Source organism: Aquarana catesbeiana, linkage group LG08 (assembly GCF_042186555.1).
Source record: "Aquarana catesbeiana isolate 2022-GZ linkage group LG08, ASM4218655v1, whole genome shotgun sequence".
Classification (NCBI taxonomy): Eukaryota; Metazoa; Chordata; class Amphibia; order Anura; family Ranidae; genus Aquarana; species Aquarana catesbeiana.
Window position 1 is genome coordinate 177,220,237 of NC_133331.1, and position 17,203 is coordinate 177,237,439.

Here is a 17,203-nt window from a genome sequence, read left to right on the forward strand (position 1 = left end):
TTTGCACATAGTGTCAGAGGCGCAGTGGCGGCGGAGGACTGTGTCTGTGTCTGTGACTCCTGAATGAATGGAAGCAAGCAAACATTCATTGATGGTCGCTGGTGAGGCTGCAATTGATGGTCGCTGGTGAGGCTGCATTGATGGGCCCTGGTGAGGCTACATTTGATGGGCGTTGGTGAGGCTGCATTGTTGGGCAATGGTGAGGCTGCATTTGATGGGTGCTGGTGAGACTGCGTTTGATGGGCGCTGGTGAGGCTGCATTGATGGGTGCTGGTGAAGCTGCATTTGATGGGTGCTGGTGAAGCTGCATTTGATGGGTGCTGGTGAGGCTGCATTTGATGGGCGCTGGTGAGGTCCATTAGGAGTGTAGACCTCCTTCCACTAACGCCCTGCCCAACCAGGTTTACACTTGTCACTTGATTTTAGGATCCAGTATACCAGTGCAGCCTATTATGGGTTGTGCCTATCATGCCACCTATGGCTTAACAGTGTACTGGCCCACTTCACATGCTTCCCTCCAGGTATTCAGGCCTCCCGTCTTGAATAGCATTGCTCCAGTCTAAAGCAAAGTTCATGTCTTTTACTGAACCCTTGAAAGATCAATTTTTCATTATGCACTATGCAGCATCATGTTCAGTAGACAAACATTAGGGTAACAAATATAACAATCTTTAGCCATCTTCAGTGGCAAGATACAAGTCCCTTGTTCTTGTGGTCGGGGTGCACTTTGGTGAATGAGCCCAGCTCCAGGTGAAACCCGCTCCAGGAGAAGCTCACATGGGAATGCCAAAGACACAGTCCTAATATTCCATGATGCTGCTTTTGCTACACCCCAACCACACCATACACTATTTATATGGAGTCCTGCCAGAGAGGGTGAAATTGAGATGTCCCCCACTGGAGGGGACTGCTTTCAATCACTCCTTCTGCCTGAGTCACCTTATCTGCTCTCCATGTGTACAGATTGTGGGCTGTACCCCAGGACTCCATCACCCTAATGCAATGCATCACCAATGCCCCCCCCATAAAGTTTGGGAGTTACATCTTCACAGGGCTTTGTATTGTGAATCTGTGGTTGCAAACTATGGCTCCATCTCCATCAAAAAAGGTTTACACATGTCACTTGTGTTCAGGAACCTGCATACTCATACTCTAGTGCAGCCTATATGAGTCGTGACAATCCAGTCTCTTGCAGATGTGCCCTAGCCCATCTCACACGATTGAGACATCACTTCCTGGGGGTATCAGGAGGAGGTCATCCTTAAAGGAAACACATTAAACTCCTTCTTACCAGCTGTTACATGCCTAAGGCACCACAGGGAGGAGGCATGTACAACAGATCTGACACTACCTCATTTTGGGGAAACAGAAGAAATCATGTACTGTAAGAGCCCATTCACACAGGGGCAACTTTGGATCCGACTTCAAGTCGCCCCTAGTCGCCTCAAGTCGCGCTACATGAAAAAATCAATGTAAGTGAATGGATCTGTCTTAATGCACACTACTGCAGTCGCTCCGACTTCAGAAAAGGTTCCTGTACTACTTCAATCCGACTTGAAGGCAACTTGTACCCATTGATTTCAATGGAAGTTGCCTCCAAGTCTGATCACTGTTCATACTGAGGCAACTTTACAGGAAGCAGAAAAGAAACAGAAAGTAATTTCCTCCACTAAACAGCCAGCCCCCTCCTTCTCACACACAGCTGATTAGCTCTGATTGGCCACTTGTAAAGTTCCCTGTCCTGGAGGCGACTTCAAGTTGTGTTGTAAGTTGCCCCAAGTCGTGCTGTGATTCATACTCAAGTCGTGTCCAAGTTGCCTCCCAAAGTCGTGCTGGAAGTCGTGTTGCCCCTGTGTGAATGGGCTCTAAAGGTTTTTTTTAACCAATCCAATTTCCTTTGTTCTCCAAATAACTATGGGTCAGGGGTTGCCCTACACACATAACATTGTCTCCTAATCCATCCAAAAGGGCTGCATCGAGGGGCCATCATCTAATGTCCTTGGGCGGCCTAAAATTTGACATACAGTCAGAGATTAATCCAAAGTAAACCAGTGCCCACCTGGCCAACAATTCATTCACATTAAATCCACTAAAATATTCCATAACTTTTGTTGATTTGATAAAAACAAAAAAAGTGAGACACTCAGAAGACTCTTCGGCGGGTGCAAGTACAGAGTCTCTGTATTAGAAGTTTGTATTAGATTTACTGGTCCTATAAAATGGAATAGGCTGTGTCAGGAAATGTAGGTGGTATAGTGCAATCTGCCTGCTGAGAGGAAAATAGATTTCAATTGCATTGGAAATGTTAGTTTCATGTGAGCTGCAGTAAAAAAAATAATGTTAATAGACTTGTAACTGCAGTACTACAAGGTTATTTCACAAAATTGCCAGCGGGAGTCTGTGTTCACTGGAATCCCACTGACAAACTTATTATGACAAGGTAAAGAGCATACAGTTAATTTTTTTTTTATTTAAGAGGTTCTGTGCTATGATCAGCACAAATAAATTGTGTGTATTATATATATATATATATATATATATATATATATATATATATATATATATACAGGGCTTTTTTTCAGGGGGAACGTGGGGGAACGCAGTTCCGGCAATTCCAGCACTAAATTTGTGTAATGGCAAGGGGTGCTGGGGATGTGCTGGAGGGTCTATTGATGATTGCCTCTGGGGGATCTATAGTCTGTAGCGACTACGCTGGTGGGGTTCTATTTTTGCGCAGGGGTCTATTGTTGCTGGTGGAGGATCTATTGTTGCTGGGAGGGGGTTTTATATTCCTGGCTGGTCTGTTGTTGCTGAAAGGAATCTATTGTTGAGAGAGATGTCTATTGTTGCTGGCTGCTGGAGGGTCTATTGATGCTGGCTGCTGGGAAATCTGTTGTTGCTGCTGGGGGTCTATTGTTGCTGGGGCGGGGGGGGGGCCTTGTTGTGTGAGGAAACTATTATTGCTGGGGTATCTAATGTTGCTGGCTGCAGGGGATCTATTTTGCAAGGGGTGACTTAGAAGGGGGGGTTCCTGCACGTATTCTCTGAGAAAAAAAGCCCTGTATATATATATATATATATATATATATATATATATATATATATATATATATATAAAATGTGTATGCATACATACACAGGCAGTTTAGAATTTTCAGTTACTTACCAAAACATATTTAAGCTATCGTTATTTAATGGATATGAGTTGAAAGTGCACACTCTCAGGTTTAATTTGAGGGTATGCAAATCCAAATCAGAGAATAAGTTTAGGAATTACAGCTCTTAAGATTAGCTATCCCCCCTTTTTCAAGGGACCAAAAGTAATTGGACAATTGAATCAAAAGCTGCCTTATGGGCAGGTATGGGCTACTTCTTCATTATTTCTCATCAATTAAGCATGTAAAAGGTCTAAAGTTGATTCTAAGTGTGGTATTTGCATTAGGGATCTATTGCTGTGAACCTAAGTCATGCGTTCAAAGGAGCTGTCTATGCAAGTGAAACAGGCCATTGTAAGGCTTCAAAAAGGAAACCAATCCATCAGAGATATCAGCAACATTAGGAGTGGTCAAATCCACAGTTGGTACATTCTGAGGAAAGAAGAACGCACTGCTGAGCTCAGCAACATAAAAAGACCTGGACGTTCACACAAGACAACAGTAGTGGATGATCATAGGATCCTCTCCATGGTAAAGAAAATTCACACCCACTCCACCTCCTGGACACTTTCCAGGAGGTGGGTGTATCATTGTCAAAGTCTACAATCAAGAGACTTCACGAGAGCAAATACAGAGGGTTCACCACAAGGTGTAAACCATTCATTGGCCAGATTAGCCAAAAAACATCTAAAAAAGCCAGACCAGTTCTGGAAAAGCATTCTTTGGATGGATTTTGAAACTAAGATTAATCTATAACAGAGGGACGGGAAGAAAAAAGTATGGAGAAGGCTTTGAATAGCTCATGATCCAAAGCACACAACCTCTGTAAAACATGCTGGAGGCAGTGTGATGGAATAGGCATGAATGGCTTCCAGTGGCACTGGGTCATTGGTGTTTATTGATGATGTGACAGAAGACAGAAGCAGCCGGATGAATTTTGCAGTGTTTAGACATATACTATCAGCCCAAATTCAACATATGTTTAGCTGTTTTCCCTGTTCTTATGTGGATAAGCTGGTCATCTTCCACTAGTAAGCTTATAGTCACTTTTGCCTGTCTATCCTTCCTGTCCCAGTTCTCTGTCTCCATTTGTGGGTCTGTCTGTATTCAGCACTTGCCACAAGTCATCCTTGTTCAGAAGCATTTCTAGTTTAAACTTCCACAGCTGGTAATTGACATTGTTCAGTTTTGCTTTTGCAAACTTCACATCTGAACCACTTGCCATCTTTCAGCAGCTTATATACAGTACTCACAGTATTGTAGAATTCTTTGCTCCAGTGCCTGCTGGGTGCCTGCTGGGTGCTCTGGGTCCCATAACCTGTTGTGCCATAACCAGTGCCTGCTGGGTGCCTGCTGGGTGCTCTGGGTCCCATAACCTGTTGTGCCATAACCAGTGCCTGCTGGGTGCCTGCTGGGTGCTCTGGGTCCCATAACCTGTTCTGCTAAGTATTGATATAATGCGCTGGAAGCTTGTTGTATACAGCAATATGCTTTACTTTCATGGAGGAACATCAGAACATATCTTTATTCATGTGGAAAACTGAATACAAACAAGTGCACACTGAACAAAGACAGAGAATCCTGTGATTACATTACCATAGATAACACACTATAACACTGCAGAGCTACCTGCTGCACAGATAGGTATAATGCATACAGTATATATAGTTCACAGTATAAAAACCTGCTTGCTGTTGCTTTTCCAGCACCCCATAGTTCTGTTTTGCTATTGGGAGAGAAAGAAAGTACCTGGTACTTGCAGGTAAGGTGTATTATGTTACTCACTTACCTTTCTTCACATGTGAGAGCACTGGGGCTAGGCAGTTGGCCTCTTAGGCAGTAGGCGCCCAGTTTTGTCCCATGGAGGTGGGAAAGACTTCACAGGGATCACTGTTTATCACCTTCAACAAAGGATGAAAGGAAAGGTATATACTGTATGTGCATCTGGTTAGATCCCCATAAAGGTGAAACTGCTGAACTGGGAAAGAATGGGTTTACTTGAAAGTGGTTGTAAACCTCAGACATGAAATGTGAACAAAACATATCCCTCTATAGTGTTTACTTGTTTCAATTAAGAGCACTACGTGTCATTCGTCTGTTGATTAATTCCTCTGCTATCAGCATGAATCACTTCTGACAATTTTTCCTGACACCAAGAAAAAAAAGGTGACCAGGGAGGGAGCTCCAGCAGATTGACAGCCTGAGTGCTGTTCCTGTGTGTGTGTGTGTGTGTGTGGGGGGGGGTGCCTCGTCCCTCCAATCAGCTCTCAGAGCTCTTCTCACTGAGCTCTGCAATATGTAACTTCAGCTCTCCTCCCCCTGTTTTCTGAACTCTCACACAAGCTTATAAATTCAACACATTGAACAGGTGTAGAGAAGAAGTGATGCATAGGCTTCTAACAGATTAAAGTAGAACTAGAGGCAAAACTTTTTTCATTTTGGATTAAGGGAGGAATATAACCCCTATTGATTTATTTTTTACCATCTGTGCACCATTAGAGATGTTTCCCTTCACTTCTTGTCCCATAGCCAAAACAGAAAGTGAGAGAAAATCCCTGAAAACTAAGGATATCCTCTTCGAAGATGTCCCCTCGATTAGTTTTGGGGCTTTCCTTTGCTTTTTAATGATAATGGTAAACAGGAAAAATGGAGAGGATGAATTTCCCTAATAGGGGCACAGACAGTAATAAAAACCTGACAGGGATTCTAATACCTTTGCAGTATCCAATACAAAAAAAAAAGGTTTGCCTTTAGTTATACTGTACTTTAACCACTTATGCAGAATGACGGCCGGGAAGTGGTTCTTTTATCCTGACTGGGCTTCATATGACGTCCAGCAGGATAACATGCCGGTGAGCGCCCGTGTCAGTCTGACACCCCACATCTCCGATCGTGATAAGAAGCCTCTGTCAGAGGCTTCTTACCATGTAATCAGCCTTGACCAATCACAGTGTGAACCAGGAAGTGCCAGTAAGTGGCATTTCTCGGTTCTCGCTGACAGGGAGAGCCGATCGGCGGAGGGGGGGGGGGGTCTGTGCTGATAATCAGCACATTGATTATCAGCACAGCCCCCTCAGATGTGCAAATAAGCTACCAATCAGTGCCCAGCATTCCCCCCCAAAAAAAGCCTTCAAGAGACCACCACAGTGCCAATCAGTACCCAGCAGTAACACCTGTCAGTAACACATCAGTACCTCATCATCAGTGCTGCCCATCAGTGCCACCTGTCAGTGTCACCTGTCAGTGCCAATCAGGACCACCTGTCAGTGCCAATCAGTGCTGCCTGTCAGTGCCCATCACACCTGCCTGTCAGTGCCCATCAGTGCCACCCATCAGTGCTGCATATCAGTGCCCATCAATTCTACATATCAGTGCCTCCTCATCAGTGCCCATCAGTGCCACCTAATCAGTGCCGCCTCATCAGTGCCACCTTATCAGTGCCGCCTCATCAGTGCCGCCTCATCAGTGCCGCCTCATTAGTGCCCGTCAGTGAAGGGGAAAACAACATTTTATGACATAAACTAAGAAAAACTGTTTTTTTTTCAAAAATGTTGGTCTTTTTTAGTTTGTTTATCAAAAAAAAAAAAAAAACCAGCAGAGGTGATCAAATACCACCAAAAGAAAGCTCTATTTGTGAGAAGAAAATGATAAAAACTTTGTTTGGGTACAGTGTAGCATGACCGCACAATTGTCATTCAAAGTGTGACAGCGCTGAAAGCTGAAAATTGTCCTGGGCAGGAAGGGGCCAAAGTGCCTGGTATTGAAGGGGTTAAATATTATGAATCGTTTTGAGGGAAGATGGATTGTATATAACTATGACTATGTAATACGAGGTCCTAGGCCCTCTGAGAAAAAAACATAGAAACCTGGGTTAATCAAGGAAGGGCTCAATATCCACTCACCGGCCACTTTATTAGGTACACCTTTCTAGTACTGGGTTGGACCCCCTTTTGCCTTCAGAACTTCCTTAATTCTTCGTGGCATAGATTCAACAAGGTGTTGGAAACATTCCTCAGAGATTTTGGTCTGTATTGACATAACATCACGCAGTTGCTGCTGATTTGTTGGCTGCACATCCATAATGTGAATCTCCCGTTCCACCACATCCCAAAGGTGCTCTATTGGATCGAGATCTGGTGAGTGTGGAGGCCATTGGAGTACAGTGACCTCATTGTCATGTTCAAGAAACCAGTGGTGAGATGATTTGAGCTTTGTGACATAGTGCATTATCCTGCTGGAAGCAGTCATCAGAAGATGGGTACACTGTAGTCATAAAGGGATGGACATGGTCAACAACAATACTCAGGTAGGCCGTTGTGTTTAACCACTTGGCATCCGCGCTATGGCCGAATGACGGCCACAGCGCGGACCTGAATTCCCGGGAGGCCGTCATATGACGGCCTCCCCTGTGCACGCACTCCGCTGTGATCACCGAGTCACTGAGACTCGGGTGATCACCGATCTAAGGAAGGGACCGGTCCTGGCCCCTTACCATGTGATCAGCTGTCAGCCAATGACAGCTTATCACATGATGTAAACAAAAGATCGGTAATCGTTTTTTTTTTCTACTCACGCTAACAGCGTGAGTAGAAAAAAAAAACGATCACCGGCTCAGATGTGAGGGACATCGGTCCCGAAGTGGAAGAGGCACATCTGCCTCATCAGTGCCACCTAACAGTGCCACCTAACACTGCCCACAGTGCCACCTATCAGTGCCCACAAGTACCACCTATCAATGCCCACAAGTGCCAGCTATCAATGCCCACCAGTAGTGCCAATCAGTGCCACCTAGCAGTGGTGCCTATCAGTGTAACTGATCAGTGCCCATCATTGCCACCTATCAGTGCCCATCACTGCCGCCTCATCAGCGTACATCAATGAAGGAGAAAAATTACCTGTTTTACATTTTTTATAACAAAATATAAAAAAAAAAAAATTATCAGTTCACTGGTTTATTTCTTATTTTTATTTTTTCCTAGAGTATCTATTTAACTAATAGAGCAGGAAGATAATATTTGTAAAACCCAAAATTTAATTTGTAAGCCCAATAAAAAAATATACATAACTTTTGAAGAATTATTTCCAAAAGACCACAGATCATATATATATTTTTTTTAATTCAGGGCTTATTCCCTCAGAAGATAAGGCATACTTTAATCTAGTCCTGTTTCTTTAAGGCTTACAGCTGCCTTATAGATAATTATAGATAAAATAATAATATTTGCAGTGAAAACCTTGAATCACTTCATCTCTTGCATTATTTAACAGTCGTCCAGATTTTTATGCTGTAAAAGCCACCCAGAATTATATTTCCCCAGACAAAATATGACTCATGTTCCTATTAGATTGCTGATAAAAAACAGATGAGAGTGGCCTGGTTTACCAATAGTCTGCTTTATCACAAGCCACAAAGAAGAGATATTACTGCTTACAGAGAATAGTACATCTGCCCTACGGCAGCAAAAAGCATCCCTTTAATGGCACTGTCTCACAAATAGATGGCTGCTTCTAAATGTATACGGTGCACTGGGCAATTTATAAACTGCACCACCAAAAAAGCCTTCACATTTAAAGTTCCGCAAGTTCACAAATTATATGTGATTTGTGTTATTTATTAAAGTGGTATTAAACCCCAAAGCAAATCTTTATTATGCCTTGAAAAAGTATTCATACCCTTTAAAATTTTCCACATTTTGTCATGAATATAAATGTATTGTATCTGGATTTTATGTGATAGACCAACACAAAATTGTGAAGTGGAAGGAAAATAAATGTTTTTCCAAATTTATTACGAATAAATATGTGAAAAGTGTGGTGTGCATTTGTATTCAGCCCCCTTTACCCTAACTAAAATCTAGTGGAACCAATTGCCTTTAGAAGTCACCTAATTAGTAAACGGAGTCCCCCTGTGTGTAATTTAATCTCAGTATAAATATAACTGTTCTGTGAAGCCCTCAGAGGTTTGTTAGAGAACCTTCGTGAATAAACAGCATCATGAAGGCCAAGGAACACAGCAGACAGGTCAGGGATAACGTTGTGGTGAAGTTTAAAGCAGGGTTAGGTTATAAAAAAAATATCCCAAACTTTGAACATCTCACAGAGCACTGTTCAATTTATAATCCAAAAATAGAGAGTATGGCACAACTGCAATCCTACCAAGACATGGCCGTTCACCTAAACTGACAGGCCGGGCAAGGAGAGCAATAATCATGACGAATTGCAATAGCTCAGATGAGACCAAGAGCTGGGGTACTGTATCAGATTCGCCTGACCTTTCTACGTTAAATACCTGAACATCCCCTGATCCATACTCTATTGGATCCCAAGCCTGTATGACCCCTCTGTCGTATGACATTTAGGGTCCACCACAGTTGGTAAGAGCATTTATTTATCTTTTAAGTGTCATAGCAATTGACTACAGACAAGCACTCTATTCAACTGAAGACACCCCCATAGGAAGAATTCACTATTCATATCTCTGTGGACTTTATGTTACTCACATCCACTGTGATGCACACAGCCCTATCTATTCATTGTGGCTCCATTTTAGTCATTTGTTCTTTTTTGTTTTTGTTTATTACTCCTCTGTTACACTTCATTCTCTAGTAGCGCCACATTGCCTTTTTTTCATTTATTACAACTGCAATCCTACCAAGACATGACTGTCCACCTAAACTGACAGGCCAGACAAGGACAGCATTCAGCAGAGAAACAGCCAAGAGGCCCATAATAACTATGGAGGAGCTTCAGAGATCCACAGCTCAGGTAGGGGAATCTTTCCACAGGACAACTAGTGCACTCCACAAATCTGGCCTTTATGGAAGAGTGGCAAGAAGAAAGCCATTGTTGAAAGAAAGCCATAAGAAGTCCCGTTTGCAGTTTGTGGGAAGCCATGTGGGGACACAACAAACATGTGGAAGAAGGTGCTCTGGTCAGTTGAGACCAAAATTGAACTTATTCGTTTAAAAGCAAAATGCTATGTGTTTGCGGAAAACTAACACTACACATCACCCTGAACACACCATCCCAACCATGAAACATGGTGATGGCAGCGTCATGTTGTGAGGATGCTTTTCTTCAGCAGGGACAGGGAAGCTGGTCAGAGTTGATGGGAAGATGGATGGAGCCAAATACAGGGCAATCTTAGAAGAAAACATGTTTAGAGTCTGCAAAAGACTTCAGACTGGAGCAGAGGTTCACCAGCAGGACAATGACCCTAAACATACAGCCAGAGCTACAATGGAATGGTTTAGATAAAAGCATATTCATGAGATAGAATGGCCCAGTCAAAGTCCAGACCTAAATCCAATTGAGAATCTGTGGCAAGACTTGAAATTTGCTGTTCACAGACCCATCCAATCTGACAGAGATTGAGCTATTTTGCAAAGAATGGGCAAAAATGTCACTCTCTAGATGTGCAAAGCTGGTAGAGACATACTCAAAAAGACTTGCAGCTGTAATTGCAGCGAAAGGTGGTTCTACAAAGTGTTGACTCAGGGGGGCTGAATACAAATGCACGCCACACTTTTCACATGTTTTTTTGTAAAACATTTTGAAAACCAATTATCATTTTCCTTCCACATTACAAATATGTGCCACTTTGTGTTGGTTTATCACATAAAATCCCAATAAAATATATTTGTTTTTGGTTGTAACATGACAAAATGTGGAAAATGTCAAGGGGTGTGAATACTTTTTCAAGGCACTGTATCTGTTACAGGGAGGAGACAAACCATTCAACATTGACCATATGCTTATTGCATTAGGATGTGCACCCCAAAGCTCAAACACACATGTGTGTGTATGTGTATATATACTGTATATATAGGTGCATGCCTAAAACACTGATAGGGGTGCTTACAAAGGTCCGTTTTTTAAACCTTTAACCCAAAACGATAAAAAAAAAGTTTGCTGTAACTGCTTATAAGTGTTAGCTGGAGTTTGGCTTCAATTTGTTACTGTATTTAAATCTGCTACTACATCTAACACTCCCCTTCTCCTAGACTGACAATGTTGCTGTCCAAAGGTGCCCCCTGTGCGCCTTTATCCAGAGTAGAGGTATTCTAATACAGGAGGTGTGTTACTGGCCAAATCACCAGGTGAAATCAGAGGCAAAATAGCCTAGAAAATAAATGCAGCCAGCCCATGTAATAATTGGTAAGCTTTTAGGCAGGTGCAGTCTACTTTCTTCACTGCAGGTGGTACTCTTCCACAGCGGCACTACAGTTGGAGAAGGAGTCAAGAGGAACACAGTTCCTGTATGGTCTCCTGGGTCACTGGGGAAGCATCCATATGGATGCTGCAGCCCCATGTGACTCTGGAAGCCATCTTGGTTTAGACAGAGCCAATTAAAGGCCCTGGCTCCTAGGTTTGGCACACATTTACAAGTTGGTCGAGGGACAGGTAACCCCCCCCCCCGGTAGGGACAGTACTAGCCTCAGGGAAAGGATCCTGATGAGAAGAGAAAGTGTAGGGCTTGCAACCTCTCTGGACACCTGCCTGTTGGGCACAAAATGGCCAAGCTGCATTCTTCCCCGCTCTACAGACGCTGTCAGTTCGTCTCTCTCTCTACACACTGTTGGAACTGTGAGTGTTCCCGCTTGTGCTGCCTTTCCACGGGGTAATTTGTGAATTGTTTTGGCATTATTTCAATACAAGTTCTTTGATTGCACTAGGACTGAGTGTGTTAGATCCAGTGGTATAATCAGTAGGTCACTGTGCTTCGCTATGCAATGTAGGCAGATAGTTGCTGGGGAAAAGGGTGCTGTACATAGCTCCCTGAAAACATCACAACACCCTGCTATAGTACTCCTCTCAAGAGCCCTCAGCCCCAATGCAAGCACAGGCTGGCTCTCGAGTAGGGATAACCCGAACACCCCCCGGTTCGGTTCGCAGCAGAACATGCGAACAGGCAAAAAATTTGTTCAAACACGCGAACACCGTTAAAGTCTATAGGACACGAACATGAAAAATCAAAAGTGCTAATTTTAAAGGCTTGTATGCAAGTTATTGCCATAAAAAAGTGTTTGGGGACCCGGGTCCTGCCCCAGGGGACAAGTATCAATGCAAAAAAAAGTTTTAAAAACTGACGTTTTTTTGGGAGCAGTGATTTTAATAATGCTTATTATTATACCCTTCAGGTCTGGTATGGATAGGGCAACCCGCACCCAAATTTAAAAAAAAAAATGGCGTGGGGGTCCCCCAGGCCCCCGGGCATTATATATTCTGAACAGCAGTATATATACACTATATGGCCTGCCCTATATACTCTGCAGAAAATTGGGCCTTATGTGTTGGTGTCAGAAACCATGAATCAGACTGAGACAGAAGTACAGTTAAATCTCACTTGTTTAATAATAATAAAAAAAGGAAAACGGAGTAAACATAGTCAAAACATAGCCAGAGTCCAGGAACCGGAACGGATAGTCAGACAAGCCAAAACGTCAGGGAGCCAGAGATGAGCGTAGTAGAATAGCAAGCAGGATCTGGAGCCAGAAGGAATGTCAGCCAAGCAAGTCTTTAACAGGAACACAGGATAGCGTCTCTAGAGATGTGACCAAGCCAGAGGCAGAAATCATCTGGGCTGGATGGCTTAAGTAGGCAGGACTGACGAGCAGGATATCATCAACAGGTGAGTCACTGTGGAGAGATAGGAGCTGGCAATTAGCCGACAACTGAGCAGCCAGCTCAGAGAAGGAAGGGCTGAGCCCAGCCCTGACAGTTGGTGGTACCAGAACACTGTAAGCCATCACAGTTACTCTTGTTGGGTGCAGGAACGGGCCCTGCATTGAAATATTAGATCAAAAATTGTAATTACATGCCCCTGTTAAACGGGCAGAAAAATTGGGCTTGCGGTGGTGGTAGTGCCCTAAACCAAAAATATTGTTAGAAGCTTGCATCATCAAGATTGAGGGGGAATAGGATAGTCAGCATAGGCAGTCTTCAAGGGATCCCACATCCATAGCAAATTCAATCAGTTACATCAGTATCGGTTGCTTGATAGCTGCTGATCCAAGACTGATTCATTTTTATGAATGTGAGCCTATCAACGGAGTCTGTGGACAGGCGCACTCTTTGATCCGTTACAAAACCTCCAGCAGCACTGAATGTGCGTTCAGAAAGCACGCTGGATGCAGGACAGGCCAGTAGCTCAATTGCATATTGAGCAAGTTCTGGCCAGTGGTCCATCCTCAAGACTCAGGTACCCAGTGGATGCTTTAACCCAGTGGATCACCAGCGTTAATGCAGATGCTGGTGATGGTTGCTTGAACTGATCAGACCTTGGCGCTGAGGACTGAAAAAGACTGAAGAATTGTTTAGAGGCATCGGTCAGCTGGCCACCTTCTCCACCGCTCTTCCTCTGATTGAACGAAGCATGAGCAACACCTTGTCCAGCACCAGGAAATTGTAACCTCCCAGGGTCTGTAAATGCGTTGCACAAACCTTTATTCAAGGCCTCCTGAAGATGTTTCATCCTCTGCTCCCTCTGCGAAGGCAGGATGAGTTCTGCAACCTTACCCTTGTAACCTGGATCAAGAAGGGTTGACAGCCAGTAATGATCCCTCTCCTTGATACCACGAATCCTAGGGTCCTTTTTCAGGCTTTGCAGAATCAGGGAGGCCATGCAGTGTAAGTTTGCAGAGGCATTCAATTCTGAATCCTCTGGGTCACTAAGGATCACATGATCCATACTTACCTCTTCCCAGCCACCTACAACTCCTTGGGTTTCTGGGGACTGAAAACCATCCCTTGAAGACTGCTGCTGCTCTTCATCCATGCTGACACAATCCTCCTCCTCTTCTTTTTCCTGTGTGTTTGGTGGGCCTGCAGAAATGCTATGTGGATAAAGGAGGCCTTCAGAGGTAAGGAAGTCCTCCTCTTCCTCCCGCTGTTTTGCCTCAAGTGCCTTGTCCATGATTCCACAAAGCGTGTACTCCAACAGGACACCAAACACCAAAAAAAGATGTGTTTCCAGTCACCTCCTCTGTGAGTCATATAGGAGGTTCCTAGCTGCTCTACAGGGTCTAACCCTTCAGCTGGTGGCCTACAGTAAAATGAGCCACCTTGGAACTGGGTTGTTGAGCCAGTTCCCAGTCCAAGAGCTCAATGCATACCCCAATGTCTTCTCACATGCACAGATGGAGAATCGGAGATCCTGCACACTACATCTTCTTGGTTTGCATCCCCTACAATCCTTCTTTACACCCTCTCTAAAGAATTCCTGTCTCTTTGAAGAGCACTACTAAAATTTTAAACTCTCTCATATCCCTGTGTGGTGTGACAGGGAGTATTACAGAAATGTATAACAGGTCGGTATTGATAAACTGCTAAAACATGCCATCAAAAGCTCTTTTAGGTCCCATTCACACTTCTCTGTTTTCATGCATTGCATTAATGCAGGGGTCTCGAACTGGCGGCCCTCCAGCTGTTGCAAAACTACAAGTCCCATCATGCCTCTGCCTTTGGGAGTCATGTTTGTAACTGTCAGCCTTGCAATGCCTCATGGGATTTGTAGTTTTGCAACAGCTGGAGGGCCGCCAGTTTGAGACCCCTGCATTAATGCAACATATGGGTGTTGCATTAAGGCCTTTTAATTTTTAATGGGCTTGCCAACATAATCCCAGATTGCAAGGATAACTTGCCACAAATTTGTGGCAGTGTTGAATTGTAAGTTTGTTAACTTGCTGCACATTTTCACTGGAAAGTTGTACACTTGCAGAGAACTTGAACCACAAGTTCTGGACACTTTTCCAATTTGTAGCAAATTCGCGTGGCAAGTCTCTAGCAAAAACAAAGTTGCAATGGTGAGTCTACAGCAAGAGGTCTGCAATTCTACAGCATTAAATCTCAGCCACAGTGACCCCTGTGGTGGGATGACTATTGCATAACATAACTGATCCAGAACTTGCAGCAAACATGCAGAATGTTTGCAAAGAAACTTGATCTGGTCTCATGCAATGCGGACTTGCTGCAATTGTGCAACAAACTGAAGCTGGCAAGTCTAGCAATAATTTAGCAAGTCATTTTCAAACTTGCAACACAATTGCTTGCTATCTGGGATAGGAACAGAACAAAAATGGTCAGGCAGCATTTTTTCTGAGGCAGTACACCATAACACAGTGTAGTGCGTTGCTATGCTTTGTGGTGTGGCGCAATGCATGTGCGTCAGAGCAGCGATGTGCGAGTGCATTGGGGTGTTATTCTAAATGAACGTTGTGGTGATGTTGAGGTGTATTTAAGCCGTGAGATTCAGGCTGATAAAATGTTTGTAACGCTTTTAACAGCATGTACAAATACCATGTCTATCTGCTGCTCATAACTAACATCTATTTTCCTCTTTCTCCCTGCAGAGAGACATACATTATAACAGAAACCTATCCAGAGGCACACACAACCCATACTGTGCGAAAAGGAAGAAAATCAACATTGAGGGGGCGAGATTTTCCCTTTCACTATGCTAACTCAGAGATGTGTGGCTTACTGAAGGCAGAGGAGGATGTAATCACAAAATTGACAGCATGACAGTGACAGATGTATATCTCCCACAGCCATGTACTGCGCCCTGCTAATTACCAGGCATGTCGACAAAACTTGTTACACAGCTGCACGATGACTTTGTAATTTGAAGAGGTCAATAAAATCCATTGTGAAGGAAAATCACCCTGTGCTTGAGTTGCTTTATATGAAGCTGAGGTTTAATGTGTGCTTCCATTGTTGGAGAAATGTTTGTCTTTCTGAATGAAGACAAGAGAACCAGCCATAGTCTCGAAGACTCTAGGAAACAATCTACCTAATATTTCACTTAATATATAGGTCCTCACAGTTGATGTTGCTTGACATGAATTTTAATAAAGACACAACTTCATTATAAGTCTCTGTGTTTTTTAAAAGAACAGAATAATAATAGACATTTTTTTTCCTGTGCAATGCCATAATATACAATGATGCTTTGCAGGACAGTAAACTTACATTAAATAAATAAAAAATAACCGCAAACTTGTGCACCCCAAAATACACCAACCATATTCATCTTAGAAGCTGCAAACGCTTAAAGAAGATATCCTTCCCAGTGAATATAATAGAGTAATAAAGTGTTGTGCTAAAAAAAATAAAAATATAAAAGGACAGTAATAAATAGCACACTAAGTGGATATAGTGTACATAAATTCAAAGTGAAAGATGACTATAAAATAAGGAATGAGTCAAGCATATGATGTACTTGTAATTCATAATAAGTGAAAAAGTAAAAAAAAAATCCAGTTGAATCGTGATATAGTTTTTAAATCCAAAGGTGTCACCAATATTCACTATCACCTAAAGTGTAGTAGGAGTGTCTGCTTACCAAATTGCCATGACCCTCTTATTACAAGAGAAGTCATATAAAGCATGTGTAATTACTCAAAGCCGCCAATGCACTTCACAGACTGCTCTCTCAAACCTTAGGATACCACCAATGGGCAAGCATAACAGGAAGTTGTGGAATCCGCTGTCTGGATGCTGGGCTTTGCTCCCCGGGCCCCACACTGGGAGGGTCAGCATGTTGGTGTAAACTTGGGCAGATCCTGGGGATCCAGTGTGGGGAAAGCTAGTTTGAGAATGAAGTAGAGGCTCTCCAGGCTGTGTGATGGAGGAGGAGGAGGAGATCACTGCGCTCTGTGCTGGACACACTCTACAGTGTCAATGAAGGATTACATCACACCAGGATAAAGGGGGTGATTCTTTTCTATAGCCACTGTAAATATATTGCATTCAGTGGCCATACTGGCTGCCAAATGCCAAATGTGGTTTAATTTTTGATGTTGTCACAAAGTATCATGGACACAACATGTGTGCAGCCCTCAGCAGCTGCAAGCTCTTCTTTGGTATGGGGGGGAGTAAAATCACAGCTCAACCCCATGTTTTTATGGTCTGCTTTTACCACCCCCTGGCTGCCCATGTGAACAAGTCCTTAGTGGCCTCTTTGAAACACATTTGTCTTTCTGAAGCTTATGGACTTGTATGCTCCCCCTTTGCACCTGGTGCACAGTGGTATTTACATTCTTTTCCTC

At 43.3% G+C, this 17,203-nt stretch overlaps 1 protein-coding gene across 2 annotated transcripts in view; it reads left to right on the forward strand.

Moving 5' to 3' along the window:
* The window catches only part of LOC141106176 (microsomal triglyceride transfer protein large subunit-like), a 239,517-nt gene extending 223,489 nt beyond the window's left edge, over window positions 1-16,028 (forward strand). The window contains exon 18 of one of the 2 annotated variants that reach the window (XM_073596713.1): window positions 15,506-16,028. In XM_073596713.1, coding sequence (XP_073452814.1) covers window positions 15,506-15,677 — 172 coding nt within the window. In that variant the 3' untranslated portion in view covers window positions 15,678-16,028. The remainder of the gene's footprint in view (window positions 1-15,505) is intronic. The other variant, XM_073596714.1, reaches the window with a different exon arrangement.
* The last annotated feature ends 1,175 nt before the right edge of the window (window positions 16,029-17,203 follow it).